Source organism: Lepeophtheirus salmonis, chromosome 6 (genome assembly GCF_016086655.4).
Source record: "Lepeophtheirus salmonis chromosome 6, UVic_Lsal_1.4, whole genome shotgun sequence".
Classification (NCBI taxonomy): domain Eukaryota; kingdom Metazoa; phylum Arthropoda; class Copepoda; order Siphonostomatoida; family Caligidae; genus Lepeophtheirus; species Lepeophtheirus salmonis.
Window position 1 is genome coordinate 23,340,742 of NC_052136.2, and position 14,386 is coordinate 23,355,127.

Sequence of the window (14,386 nt, forward strand, 5' to 3'; positions counted from 1 at the left end):
CGTATACGAGTAGACCATTTAAATAAATTATATTTTCTCAAATTGAAGACAGTTGTCGAGCAGGATGTTCTTCTGGTAATTGATGAACACTTAGAAGTGTCAGAAGTTTTTAAAAGGGAGAAATCCATTTTAAAAATACCTCAATGATTGATTTGTAATTAACATCGTGTGTAGCAACATCTAAAGAGGTTGAAGTAAATGATTTTCAACTTTAATACAGAATAAAAGTATTTCTTCTTCTTCTGGTGGAGAGACAATTGGTGAGCAAGATCTGCTATGATATGGGTTTTTCCTTTACATCACTCTAACTTGAATTTGTAGTCAGATATTTTTTTTTCAATCAGCGTAAGGGTTTATTAGGGATATCAAAAAAATCCCCGAAGTGGTTTATGATCAGTATGAACCGTAAATTCACAATCATGTAAAAAAAAATTGCCATTTTTGAATAGTCTAAATGATTGCTAGGCCTTCTAATTTAATTGTAGCATATCTTTGTTCGATTTCCGTTAAAGATCTAGAACCACATTGAACTAATACATAATTTTACTAGTCTTCAATTTGAACCAAAGCATATCCAATTCCATGTAGGCGTGAGACATCTGTAAATAAGATAGTATCTTTTGTAGTATCAAAATGTCAGACGATTGCATCAGAAGTAAGAATTTCTTTGGTCTTGTTTAATTAATTTTCATGTTTCTCATGCTTATTAAAAATCACTCCAGATTTTAGTAATTGTCTCATTTCTATAGTGGCAAGTCCAATATCAGGATGCCAAACTGCTAGTTGATTGGCTAATCCTAAGAATCTTCGCAATTCTGAAATGTTGTGAGGGGTAGAAAAATTTGAAAATCAATAGACTTTATCAGGGTCTGGTTTCACTCCCTCACTGCAGATGATGAATCCTGAAAACTCCTTTGTAGATCCGATGTCGATTTTGTTTTTCGATAATGTAATTTTATGCTTACGACAAGGCTCAAGAAGGCTACATATTCGTTGCAAAAAAAAAAAAAAAAAAAATGAACGACAAAAGATGAACGAAAAAAAATACAATTATAAATCGTTCATTGTTTATTTAGAATAAATTATCTCAAACCCTCTATTCCTAGAATATCATCTATAGTTAATTGTTTTTTTAATTTTTCATAAAGTACTTCAAGTTCTTTCGATAAATATAATTTCTTACATACTTATTTGGGATGTTTGGGAATACTTTACCTGTTTCAATATTTTAACAATTTGTATATTGTACGGACTTGACATGCTTTGTACATAAAACAAGCGATTGAATAACAAAAAGAGAGGACGATGAGAAGAAATTAATTCGAAATTACAGGGAATATATAATAATAATTTAATCTCAAATAAAACTCTATGGGAAAATATAGGTATATTTTATGAGACGAAATAAATCTGCTACACCCACCGTTCAATACAAAATAATTTCAACAATCCATAATCTCTGTTTATTCAGTAAGAGGGCAGATGAGCTGGGGTACCATCAAAAGGGGATGTCAGGACCGAAGTGGCCCGTGAGCTGCAGTCTGACAGCCCTTGTATTAAAATATGTAGGGAATTACTATGACGGTTTACTATGATTGCGTTTTATTTTTCTGAAATTGGTTCAAACGAAAGGAAAAGTCGTTTAAAAAGTGAATGATTAAAAGTTAATGATTTGGTGAACTAAATAAATTCGAAAAAATGTAGGATCAAAGTGAGCTAAACAATTAAAAAGGGTGAACAACAACAAGCTTGAATGAAAAATAATTACAGCTAAGCTGTTCTTCTCTAAAACATTTTTCAAATAGTCAGGGTTATCATTTTGATTTTCGTTTTTTTTAACATGCCTAAAATATACACGATACTAAATTTATGCATATTCACACGATTCCAATATAAAAAACGTTCAGATAATCAAACTTTTTAGACCCTGCGGGGTTCCCTTTAATGTCTTTAATTATTAAAATTAACTATTTAAACTTTGAAAAACTTCATCATCAAAGAAGACTTTCTATCCATTTTCTTTCAAGTATATTAACATTAATTCCTGCAATAAACGTTTTTATTTTATCATGAGTGACGGCACATCCTCATAGATGTGATTTATGATCCATGAATACTCTCTTTATTTATATTTTTTGTTCAAATATGTGGCCTGTTTATTTTCTTGAAGAGCCTCTGCCGTTCAATCGAAACATCGTAAAGTTTTATAGACATAGTATGTTATTAAGTTTTAAATGGACTGTAATTGACATAAAAAAGGGAGTATTGTTTGACAATCAAAAGGGGTAAAAAAAATTGAAACAGGTGTTTCCTAATCAAATTTAAGAATTTAAACTACCGACTTCACTTCTACTGAGATTAATTTCTTCCTTAACTCCGTCTTGCATTAATATAATTAACTTCCTGTCACGCATCAATATACATTTTTATTCGAGTTAAATGTTTTGGTCTGAGTATCAATGTAATGTGTTCTTTGAACCTTTATTGTATCGTGCAACCTTTAATAATAATAATTAAAAAAAAAAAAAACTTAAGAAAAAGAAGAAGAAACAAAAATAGCTGGTAGTTTGTGGTTTTCACTGCTAACAAGAAAATATATTGTAATGTTATATGCTAGCAACATAACATATTGCAATGATTAGCAAGTTAATAATTTCATTTACCGGCATTGATGTAATGAGAAGTTATCAAATAAATAAAAAAACTTGCCATTTAGGCTTATATTCACATCATAGACGTCGGAACCATGGGTGCAGCAGCACTCCCTCCATCCCCCTTCCTCAACCAACAAAATTACGTTACACTGGATTTCGCCATCTATGTCTATACGAGTTGTATTTGTTAACGAATGTTTTGTGCATGACAATTAAGAAGACAAGAACGAAAGGAAACAATTCCTTTAATATTTTGTCTCACTAAAATTAATCTTGTAAGTTCTTGACGAAATGAATTCAAGATTAGACGTGACGAAAATGGAACGAAAAGAAACAAAACAAGACCAAATTATCCCTTCTTACACAAATAAAAATATAGATTCTGAGTCATATCTCTTTTGTTGTGATATATTGACATGATAATTAGCATTTATTAATAGTCCACGTTTTGCTTCCGAGCCCTGTATGTCAAAGTTTCTAAATTTATTAAAGCGTTTGAATGATTATTTTTTATTTATTTCAGTATTTTTAAAACAGATCAATTTTGTAAGACCATCATATAATGTCGCAAATAATTTAATTGATGAATATTTATCAATTGATTGAAGAAGTCAAAGAGATGCATCAATTCTCCTGTTTTCTATTTATACATTTATGTAAAAAAATATAAGAATAATTTGATTGATGAGTTGATGTGTTATTTTGGTTATATTGGCTCAAAATCTCATTGTACATGGGATTTGAGGATCATATTTTTAAGCATACATCTTTGAGTTTATTTCTTTAGGATATATCCGATAAATAAAAATGAATTATACCTACTAACATATTATAATTGTATTTCAATACTACGAGAAGCTAATATTTGTAGTTATTTTAATGGTAAAATGAAAGCATTAAAACAAACGCGCCTGTAATTTTTAGATGATAATGGTGGGGGTATTATCTTTTTTCTAATGCAAGATGTGGTTTTTTATGATATGACATACTCGTGTGACGTCACTATTCTTTTTTGTCATTTTCCACTAAGTCGTTTACAGTTTTTCTTCATTTTTTTTTTGCATCCCAGTGCTGGCTGACAGGTGTTTTGAGTGTCTTGGTGTTTGGACGACGGACACTGCACCCCTTCTGTCGACAAGCACCCAAAAGCTAGTAGGGGGCTGTTATGTATTGTCTTTTATTTACTTTTAAATCATGACGTAGGGATTTGTTTTAAATAGATAGGTAGGTACCTTGTGTTTTACGAGTTTGTATATTTTAATACTCAAATGTATGTACATCCTTTTAAATGTAATCCCTTACAGAATATATGTTTTAGTGTATGATAGTACCCCCAATCCAAAGGTGTTCTTATTGACTTTACTCCGGTCCGTTGCTTCCGTCTGTAAGTGGTGTACGCGGAACATTACAGGGGCAAAAAATGTGGAAGAGTTCAACAGAACTATTTTATAACTCATTCAAAAGAGTCTTGCAACGGAGGGAATGGGGTTCCTTCATTGTTGGTGTCAAAAGTGGCCTCTCCACCCTCAAAAGGTGCTTTCCTCCCACTTTTTGATAGCTCTCACGACAATCTGGTTTGAAAAAATCTTCTGAGTATGCGTCATTTTTTTTTTTAAACAACGAGTTTAGGCAACAAGCTGCAAATGTTACACTGTTTAAGTTACTCTTTGAAAATAAATTACAAAAACAATTTTTAAATTAAAATTTTCATTAATTTTTTATAAATATGATTTTTTTTTGTCTGACAAGTTTTTTAGCGAGCAATAGTGTTAGGGTGAGTAACAAGTATTCAAGCAAATAAAGAATAAAGCTTGTAATTCCTCGAATATTTTTTTAGAAACTTGAAAATACTCATGCAGGAAAATTCAGACGCAGTACATCAATATAAATGTAATTCATATTAATTAAGGAAGGTGATTTATTTTATTCAATTGTAATTCTTCGAAATTTAAAGGAAAATTATATATTTTTAAATAATATTTAAGAATCAGAATCGGCATTGGGAATTTTTTGAGGAATCCTCCCATCACTACAATAAATACATCTACTGAAAAAGTTATGACCCTGTATTGCCAACAAGAGTAATCTGAAGATATCCGAATTTGTATTGGATGACATTTAAATAATGAAATCAATTTTTAAAACATTGTCCAATATCTATAGGAAGTGTGAAATATATTTTAAATTATTATCAAAGTGTACAACATGTCATTAAAAAGGATTACAGCTAATGATAATAACTACTAACAATATTAACATAGAAATAATGTTTCATATACATTTTTTTATCTTTCATACCTAATGTCCATTAACATTTTTGTTTAATCTTTTTAAAAATACTTAATGGAATTAGCGCATTTTGTGTAGTAAATGTAGAAAATTAGATGAAAGATGGAAAAAAATGTTATATGTCTCGAAGAGGTGTCAAAGGATTATTATCACAGATAAATATACGTAATTAGAGAAACACACTAAAGTAGAACTAAATGGTTTTTTTGAGTTTATAATTTAACGAAAGTTGAATCTGAATTTATAATTAAAATACTCTTTGTGTCCATTAATAAATTCATTCCTTATTTTTTCTTAAATGCTTATAGCACTAAAAAAACCATCTGTATAAGATACAAAAATAAAAAAAAATAAACTAACAAGATACATAAAAACAATCCGTTGAGATCTAACATTGAAATTGAAACGTCTAAATAATTAACTAAATGGCCTAATGGTTTCTTTTATTCATCGTAGTCTGGCTCATTGTCAGGATCATAAGGTGTAGATCCATTGGATTTGTCGAGGTTTTCAACGTATTCCGTGTTGATAAGTAGTCTTTTTTGTGATCCCTTAGATTCCGGATCCATGGAAGGATCATTTACTTCGTTCAATAGAATATTATGAGTAAGACAATCATTTTGAGCATTGAAACATCGTTGAACTTTACGAGCCTGATTGACAAAGAAATATTTACATTGTTACTTAAGGTCAATAATAAGGGGATTTTTCGAATTTATAGTTAGTGATGGGCATATTAATAAAAAACCACAAAAATCAACATGGTCATCCTGACAATTTTGAATTTTTTTGGAGGAGACAATAACATTTCATGTGATCGCCTACAATCAGCTGGGTCAAAAAAAAAGGGGAGAAGGGAATCAAAACCTTAGAAATTTACTTTTGAAAATAAAGAAAATTCTTTGTTCTTTTACAGAGAAGAGAAAATTCCAACAAGAGATATATTTGTAAACGCGTTGCTCATTTATGTGATTCCGAAGTTTATTTTATGAGGGCATTTTGATTCCTACAAAAGATACTTATTTAAATCCCATAGCTTCTTTATTTTAAAAGGGAAAATTGTTGAGATTTGAATATTATAACATTCAAACTGATAAAAAATAAATTGTCCAATAGTCCGTTCCAAAAATGTGGAACTCACGTTTACAATAAAAAAAAAGAATTGTTTACTACTCACCTCTGGAGCACTCATGACAGCATTCCATGCTCCACCTCCAAATCCTTTGTTAAAAGCAATTTTGAAAAATACTTTTTGGGCATAGCTGGAATTCACATAAGTAAATGTAAAAAGACAATAGAATCAAAATAAGTTTTTCCCCCTTCCACTTACTTGTAGATTCCGCCAGACTTTTTAGCATGATGATATCCTCCCTCTACGACTCCAGCAATGCATTTGTATAATTTAAACTTGCAACTATCTTTGTCAGTAAAGAATCCTTCAATTAAATCCAAATTCTGAACAATTCCATTGTTATCATCAAGTTCATTTTCAGTCTCGTATACTTCTTCATCAACACTCCTTGGGTTTCTTGAGTGTTCGCCGCTCTCTGTCAGAGTAGAGTTTTGATTGGAATCTATTGAATACAATCATGTAAAATTGGTGTTTGTTTCATTATATTTCTAATAATTTAAATGAGATATTATTACCTTCTTCATCGAACAAATTGGTGTCAGCTAGTCCCCATGTTTCATCCAGATTTGGTGGTTCCAATCCCTCCAATCCATCTTCATCAGATGAATCAGTATCATTATTACTCACAGTTCCCTTGAACTTGTTGTATAATGAACTAATCCAAGATGTTTCATCATTTTGGCCCACAACTAATTTATCGACTCTTTCCTCCAGGTCTTCCAACCCTAAGTGTGGGATAAAAGTATGAAGAAATGAGACTATTGTAGAAGGATAAAAAAGGATATTATAAGGTAAGGGGCAATGTATTAAAAATATCCGTAATGGGAATTAAAGCTGTTGTTTGCCTTTCTCTTGAAACTTACAGGAGAGAATCCTTATCGAGATAGAATTGAAAGAAAAATTATCATCCGAGTCCCTACCATCATCATCATCATCTCCCCGAAATATAGAAAATGCAACAGCTGCAACTACTGCCATTGCCGCATAAAAAAATAGATCAGACAATTCACCACATTTACTTCCTCCGCTATATCTAACAATGTCACGTCTCTTACTTATATGAACCGGAAAGTTATTGGGTCGAAAATCATTATTACTGTAGTAGAACATAGACATCCTTTACGAAGAAGAGAAAAAGAGATCTTTCACTGAAGTGAATGGGATATTAATATATACAGGGGTCTGTGTGCGTTAATTCATGTATGTACAATATTTGAAACATTTCCTCTAAAAGTTGAATAGAAAATATGTATATGTATACAAGTTACAAAGTTATTTGTTTGCAACTTGTGTGTTAAACACTAAGACCTATACAACAATTCAAATTTTTCCTCAATGACCCTAAGATAATGGGGACTGAGATAATATAGACTTAGTGTAGTATGTTTATTCATTACCAGACATTACAATTGGAAGGAAATCAGGGATCATATCTGTATATTCGTCAATCTCTCGCCTTCTCCTTCGTCTCCCCATGGTTATTTTTGTAAACAGTGTAAAGAGCATAACCCCTATTCCCAGAGCAGCCGTGAGAAGTAAACCAATAGACACCCCTGTTTCACATTCAGAGTGCCCTCCTCCTCCGCCATATCCCACATCTCCTCCATATGAGTCACTTCCATAGCCCGAGGATCGATTCTTTGTGAACTTTGCGCTCTCACCTCTTTGCTTATTTTTGACCTTTTTGGAGTAATCGTACTCGTTGTAGTCATAGTCGTAGTACTCTTCGGGTAGAACCCTGTTTTGATTGTTGTATTGAGTCAATGCAGCAGTAGTGGGACGGGTTTTCAAGGATGATGACGACAGACTCATGATTTACTTCTATAGATATATTGCAAGGGGGTATCTGAGGTTTGTTTTAAATTCAAATTTTATCCCTGTGGCAGTTATTTTATTTTGTTTTTTAATTGTGCATTTATTCATAAGTGATTAAATAATAATTAATTTTCAGAGAGGCAATTCTCGAGTATACATTATACGTTATGGGAGTAAATATTAATATTTTAAAAATACCTGCTAAAATGTAGTTTCCCATTATCGTATATTTATAATCTGAGGAATAGGTCTCAGGTGTGTTTCGCTTTTTCCTACCCGCCATGGCCATTGTAACAGCAATGAATAATAAAATAAATAAAGCTAATGTCCCTAGAGTTAGTAACTGCATAAGAAGCTTTGTTTCCATTTTATCACCAACATCAAGACCTAATAAATTAAGAAGCCCTCCATCGTGGGGCTTAGCATAGCCGTAAACACTACCTAAATGTCCCTTGACATCATCATAGCCACTTGCTCGTCGTAGATCGTTCCAGGCATAAGAAGTAAAACTAGAGCTAGCAGATGAGAGATCTTGTCCATTACCAACACCAGAAGAGGACGATTCAAGAGAACTAGAACCAGATGGATCTGTGGTAGTGATTTACGAATATGTATAGCAGACAAGATAAGAAGAGGGAGAGAGAGGTTGAAAAGAGTTAAGATTCATGCTTGAAGTTTGAATTAAACCTTTTAAAGTAGTAACCCTTTAAACGAACAAAAAATTAAAGGCTGAAAATTAACTCTTTCACTCTCTGTAACCTGAAAGAAGATCATGATATTCTGCTTCATACTCTGGACCAGTATATGAAGAATCTAATCCTAATGCTTCTCCTCGGGAGTCTGAGCCACTGTAACCACTTGTCATATTTTATGTTAAAGTTATTAAGATACAGCTGATTATGTTATAACAGTAAAGAAGTTCTAGGTTTTTAATCTATGTATGTACAAAGTATTAGCATTAAGGATAATTACCGGCCATGACAATATCAAACATGGATTCATCTATACTGACAGCATCCGTAGCATCTCTCTTTTTTTCTTCTGCCCATCATTGTAATAGCTTGAAAGAGGAAGAAAAAAGCGGCTGCTCCGGCGGCTGCAACTGCTGCTACTAATAAATCCGGACAAATGTCAACAGAAAAACAATTATTACTGTTTATGCTTGGTTTGGAGTATCCACCACCATACTGATCTGAGTAACCATCGGAGTATCCTCCGTAGTTATCCACCATTTCAATTAATCGAGTACTTATCAAATCGAAAAACAAAGGGCAAACATCATCAAAAAATTTGTATAATTTTTCGCATTTGAGTTAGATTTACGTATAAGTTAAAAAAGTAAAAAAAAAAGAAGGTAGATTTAAAAATCTTTTGATGATATGTGGAAGTATGAAATCAATACTTGGATCCAGAGGATGTCAAGTCGTAGTTTTTATTTTGATCATCATTTACTAATGTATTTAATCCTTCAGTGATGGAACTCATCATAATTGTTGTCAACTACCGAAACCAAAAGGGAAGAAAGTATAAAAATGGGTTCTCATCTTTCACTGTGACAGACGTATTACTCGCTATACAATATTTAATCTGCCTCATTGTTATACATAGACTAATAACCTAGAACTTTGGATAGAGAGGTGTGAAGTTACGTAAATTGGAAGAAGAATATCAAGACTGACACACAAACACAAATATCAACGTCAATTTGTTGACAATTACTGATTTCTCATAGCAAATGGTTTGTTCCTCATCGGTTCACTACCTCACCCTCCATCCATTCCTTCTCTCCTCCATGCTCCCCCCACACACGCTAATATAAATTTCTTTAATGACTTGCATGATTTTAAGGCAATAAAAAAATGTCGAATCATTTTAGAAATAAAATACACATTATGTACATATATTTAAGGTTAAGAACCCCTGAGACAGAAACCGCCAGAGTCAAATAACAGAAAATGATTCAAGATTAAATATGTTGATTAATTAGGAAAGACACCTACCAGACCACACTGTATCTGATAATGTATTCAAGAGACTGAAATTATCATGAAAGGATCTTCTTCTACCAGTAATTTGTGTAACTGTCCTAAATAATATTCCAAAGGCCACTGCAAAGGCTCCAAGGATGGCAAAAACAGCAGTCTCTATAGGGACACCCTCAGGGCAGTAGCTCTCTTCATATCCAGAAGAGCCCGCTGCCGATAAGTCTCGGGATACCATTTTGAGTTTTTTTCTTGTTTTAAAATAAATCTATATCAATTTTTGTCAATTACAATGAAAAAGACGAAATTATTAGCGGAGATCTTTCATTGTGACTCTGCAATTTTTCCAAGGAAGTGTAATTAATTTATTTTTATTAACTCCATTTTACACATTGCCTTCTCATTAATTGGGGAAAGGGTCGATTAATTACATAAAAAAAGGCAGTGTTTGAACTATTTTATGAATCTGGGAAAGTTCCCTGGGGAGACGAAAAGGTAATAAAAGTAAAATAAAGATTATTTTTTACAGAGGGCTGAGTTTTATTGACTAGTTCATGTGTCTATCAAAATTTTGTTTCCTTTGAGCTACTTACATGCCGCAATGACATCCTCAATGGGGAGATAATCACTTTGAGTTCCGTCATCATTCCTTTTCCTCCGTCTACGACGGCCAGTCATGTTAGCAATGGCCATTTGAATAAAAAAAGTGGCCCCAGCAATAATGCCTAATAAAGCCAACAGCTCCAGTGGATTCACAACTATTAAATGAACCATCAGACATTTGTTAATTATTTATTACTCAACTCAATTTGTGCTAAAAAAATTGAGTCAAAGAAAGGAGGAATCATCCACCTTCCTCCTTGCCCATCTTTTGAGCTCTAACAATAAAGAACTAAATAGTTACTACCTGCTGGACAGCAATCTACCAATTCCAGGTCTTTGAAATTTAATTTTCCACCTCGTGCCTCTCCCACATCTTCGTCATTTTGAGCACTCCGCGTCACTCGCTTGGAACAACTCACATTTCCATCAAAAAACAAGTTATTTAAAAAGCCAAAATCACTGGAAGTAGTCATGTTGTCCCCTGATCTGATTCAAATATCTACTCTATCAATATTTATATATGTTTATATGAGTTCTCAGTTTGGAATTACAAGATTAATTGAAGCAAGAAGCATTAATAAATGTTATATATTATTGTCGATTTCAACGAGGAACAGACATTGCTCAGTGTCGTACGAACTTAATAGCTTTTGAATTCAATTGGAAGAGGAAGTCAACCTAAGGGAGCCGGACCTGTTTGTTTATCTCTCTCTCTCTCTCTAGAAAAAAAAAATCATGCCAATCATGATTCGGAATCAAAGCGTGACACCTTTATACATTTTGCTTTGTTGATTTCTTTCTTTATTAAGGGGATACACAGACAATAAGTAATGCCCGATTTGTATTGCCATTTCAGATAAGATGGTCTAACCTGTATGAACCCAATCCGATAATTGATTCCAGTCCTCAAGCACATCATAATAAGATCCACTCATTTCATTTCTCTTTCGACGTCGTGCCATCATGATATTCATGGTAATGGCAATTCTGAGAAAGGCAGCCGCAGCTGCTACAGCAGCCAAAAGCCCTAATAAAGTAACTGGGTCGATGACAACAGGGCAACATATCTCTTTGTAAGAGCGTTCTAATGCAGTCATTATTATACTATTATGATTGCTCATCTAGGATGAGGATTTGAAAAGGGGTTCTGGGGTGATTCTAGTAGTAACGGTTTTCTAAGATTAATGATTTGAAGTTTTTAAACGGCTTTACTTTGAATGACTGCCTTTTGAATAGTAGACTAAAATTTAAAATTATATAATCATTATTGAATAGACTTGCTATTTACATTCAAATCATGTTGAATAAAAAGGACTTAATAATGTCACGTGAAATTTAATTGATGACTACTGAAAGCGAAATACAAAAGGAAAAAACAAAACATGTAATCATTCTGCAGATCTCCTTTTTAAAACATTACCTTTGCTTTTATCAAAAAGTAAATACCATGTATGAAGATAAATGTATTTATGATCATCTAATAAAAAAAAAAACCAAAAAAACCAGCAAATCATTCAAAAGAAAGTTTTTACAATAATATTGTATAAAAATCATTTCAAAGATAAAAGTCGTTTAAAGAAAAAGAAGGAATGTTTCTAATGGGAACTAACAAACAAATTGAATTTTGTAAATCACTATTCTATGTAGTTGCACAAAGCAAATTAATTAAGAGTGCCTCTGATTGCTGCTATCTATGTAGGTATGCAAAGTTTGAAAGTAAAAAAAAAAATCTTTGATAAAAAGTAAAATAAACAAACTGCCACAGTGAAAGATCTCTGTACCCGGGATAATTTTTGTTCTCTCAAAAATTGTTTATAACTGACGTTCTTCGTTCCTTCTTAGACTACGTATAAAGTCTCACAACTATGGAATAATCACTTATCTTTCAGATTTGACCACTTTTTGTTAAATAAATGACTTTTTGACGAATTTCAGCGAATTTATTACCAAGAAAAAAAAAAAAATCTTCTTAGAGCGCGATGATTTTCAAAAAAAATAAAATCTATAAATGACCATTTGCAACAACCGTTAGGTTAAAGTGTTTAGCGTAACCCTTTTTTCATCCACATGTGCGTTAAGTATATCAAACGTGACATTTTGAATGTTTATAGAATGTACTACGACCATGTCGTGTATTGTGTATAGTAATAGTATATAATAATCACTATTATAATATTTTGGAAGAGTAAAAACATCTATGAATTAATAACTGATCCATGATGATATGGTATTATTGACATATTAATCAATTAATTCATTTAAAATTTCGCAAAAATAATTGTATTTTTTCTCCAGTCAACTTTCCTTTGATTTTTTTCACAGTTTCGAAAATATTTTCTCGCAATGAAAACATTACTTACTACATATAAATCAAAGATCATGAGGGGAACATGACTAACTGTAAAATAGCAGATGTACTATGTATGTCTTATTATATTTGTAAACCGTTTACATGAAGATAGCTAGACGATCATCGCGAATCTATACTCTCCTTTTAGCAAACTATAGTTATAAAAACCATCTGTCAATTTCATTTTTCAAAAGAGTAATTAAAGAAACAAAAACAAACAGGGATCAATATTTAACTCTCTCTACTCACAGCTTAAATTCTCAAGACGACTCAGATAATCTGGTATGCTAACATATCGGGTGTTCCGTTTCCGCCTCCGTTTTGCCATCATATCATCCATCATCATAAGTGCTTGAATGATGGCAAACGCAGCAATGGCTCCTGCCGCTAGAAATCCTGGATCCAATTGAATGCCACCCCCGCCTTTTTCATCGCAGCAGCAACAGTCATGTCCTCCTCCGTAGGAACCTCCTCGTGACACATAGTAGTTATCGCTGATATGACCAGGTGCCATGTCCATATTCGGGATATATTAATGCAAATTATATTCTTTGAATGCCTCTCATATTGTTATACTGATTTTTTGGCTAAATACTTTTTTTTTTTTACTTTTTAAAAATCTTTATCAAAATTTCTAACCTTTCAGGGCATTTTACTTGAAAAAATGAGTGTTTTAGGTCAAAATTGGCCATTTTTAAGCCTCTTGTACCGTTCAAAATTCTACAGCTTCAATATTCTACTCTATATAAGTTATAGTAATCAAATGGGTCTAATGTATTTATAAGTTGTGTACCAGTTAGGATTTTGTACAAGTTCCAACCAAAAAACGAGATGACTAAAGAAAGATTTTATAGTACTTAAAATAAGGGTTATTCAATAATTGAATATTCAATGATTGATCGACATATTAATTGTCTAATTTTTGACTATTTTAATGAAAGTGACATATTTTGAAGTATTCTGTCCCACATTATTAAGTTCAAATACCCCCAGTTTGTTTTACTCATAATTACATAATAACCATTTGACTTAATGAATGAAAAATACATTATTGTATTAGTGTATTGTTACTACTTAGAATGAACAATGTAAAGACAAAGAAATTGTATCTTGTACAATTTGCTTATCCAAGCTGTTACTTGTACACAACATATATACATATAAAAAAGTATCTGACGCATTGTCGAATAATAATTTGCATTAGTATCGAATAATGAATTTACTTGCGTGTAATAGTTATCTTCTGCGCGACTCATTCAAACAAATAAATTTCCTAATTAAATCAAAGAAAAATTAATTATTTATAAACAATGGGCTGCTCAAATACGAACGGCCATAGATAATGAACTATAATTTACCTATTATATATAACGATAAATATATGAACACCTATGATTTTTCGTAGATTTAATCGAATGTAAACTTCAAGTGACTTAATTTAATAAATAATGGTTGTGAACTATTCCAAAAACTTAATAGAACTGAATGCAAATGATTTATGTAGTCAAACATTTTATTTACATAATGACGCGACAAAAATTAATCCTAATTTTGTCCGTTA

The 14,386-nt window shown here is 32.0% G+C and overlaps 1 protein-coding gene across 12 annotated transcripts; it reads right to left on the reverse strand.

Annotated features, from left to right (window-relative positions):
* Window positions 1-4,789: 4,789 nt before the first annotated feature.
* Window positions 4,790-13,437, reverse strand: LOC121120292 (uncharacterized). Of its 12 annotated transcripts, none has more exons than XM_040715140.2 (7): window positions 9,508-9,648; window positions 8,650-8,783; window positions 8,089-8,478; window positions 6,591-6,800; window positions 6,274-6,517; window positions 6,121-6,205; window positions 4,805-5,596 (listed from the first exon to the last, which is right to left on the reverse strand). In XM_040715140.2, the coding sequence occupies exons 2-7, from the start codon at window positions 8,753-8,755 to the stop codon at window positions 5,387-5,389; spliced, it is 1,245 nt and encodes a 414-aa protein (XP_040571074.1). In that variant the 5' UTR covers window positions 8,756-8,783; window positions 9,508-9,648; the 3' UTR covers window positions 4,805-5,386. The 12 variants fall into 12 exon arrangements, with proteins under 12 accessions (XP_040571078.1, XP_040571074.1, XP_040571073.1 ...); XM_040715139.2 differs by having other exon boundaries at window positions 8,650-8,824; XM_040715144.2 differs by lacking the exons at window positions 8,089-8,478; window positions 8,650-8,783; window positions 9,508-9,648 and adding exons at window positions 10,466-10,630; window positions 10,780-11,084 and having other exon boundaries at window positions 4,790-5,596.
* Window positions 13,438-14,386: the final 949 nt, after the last annotated feature.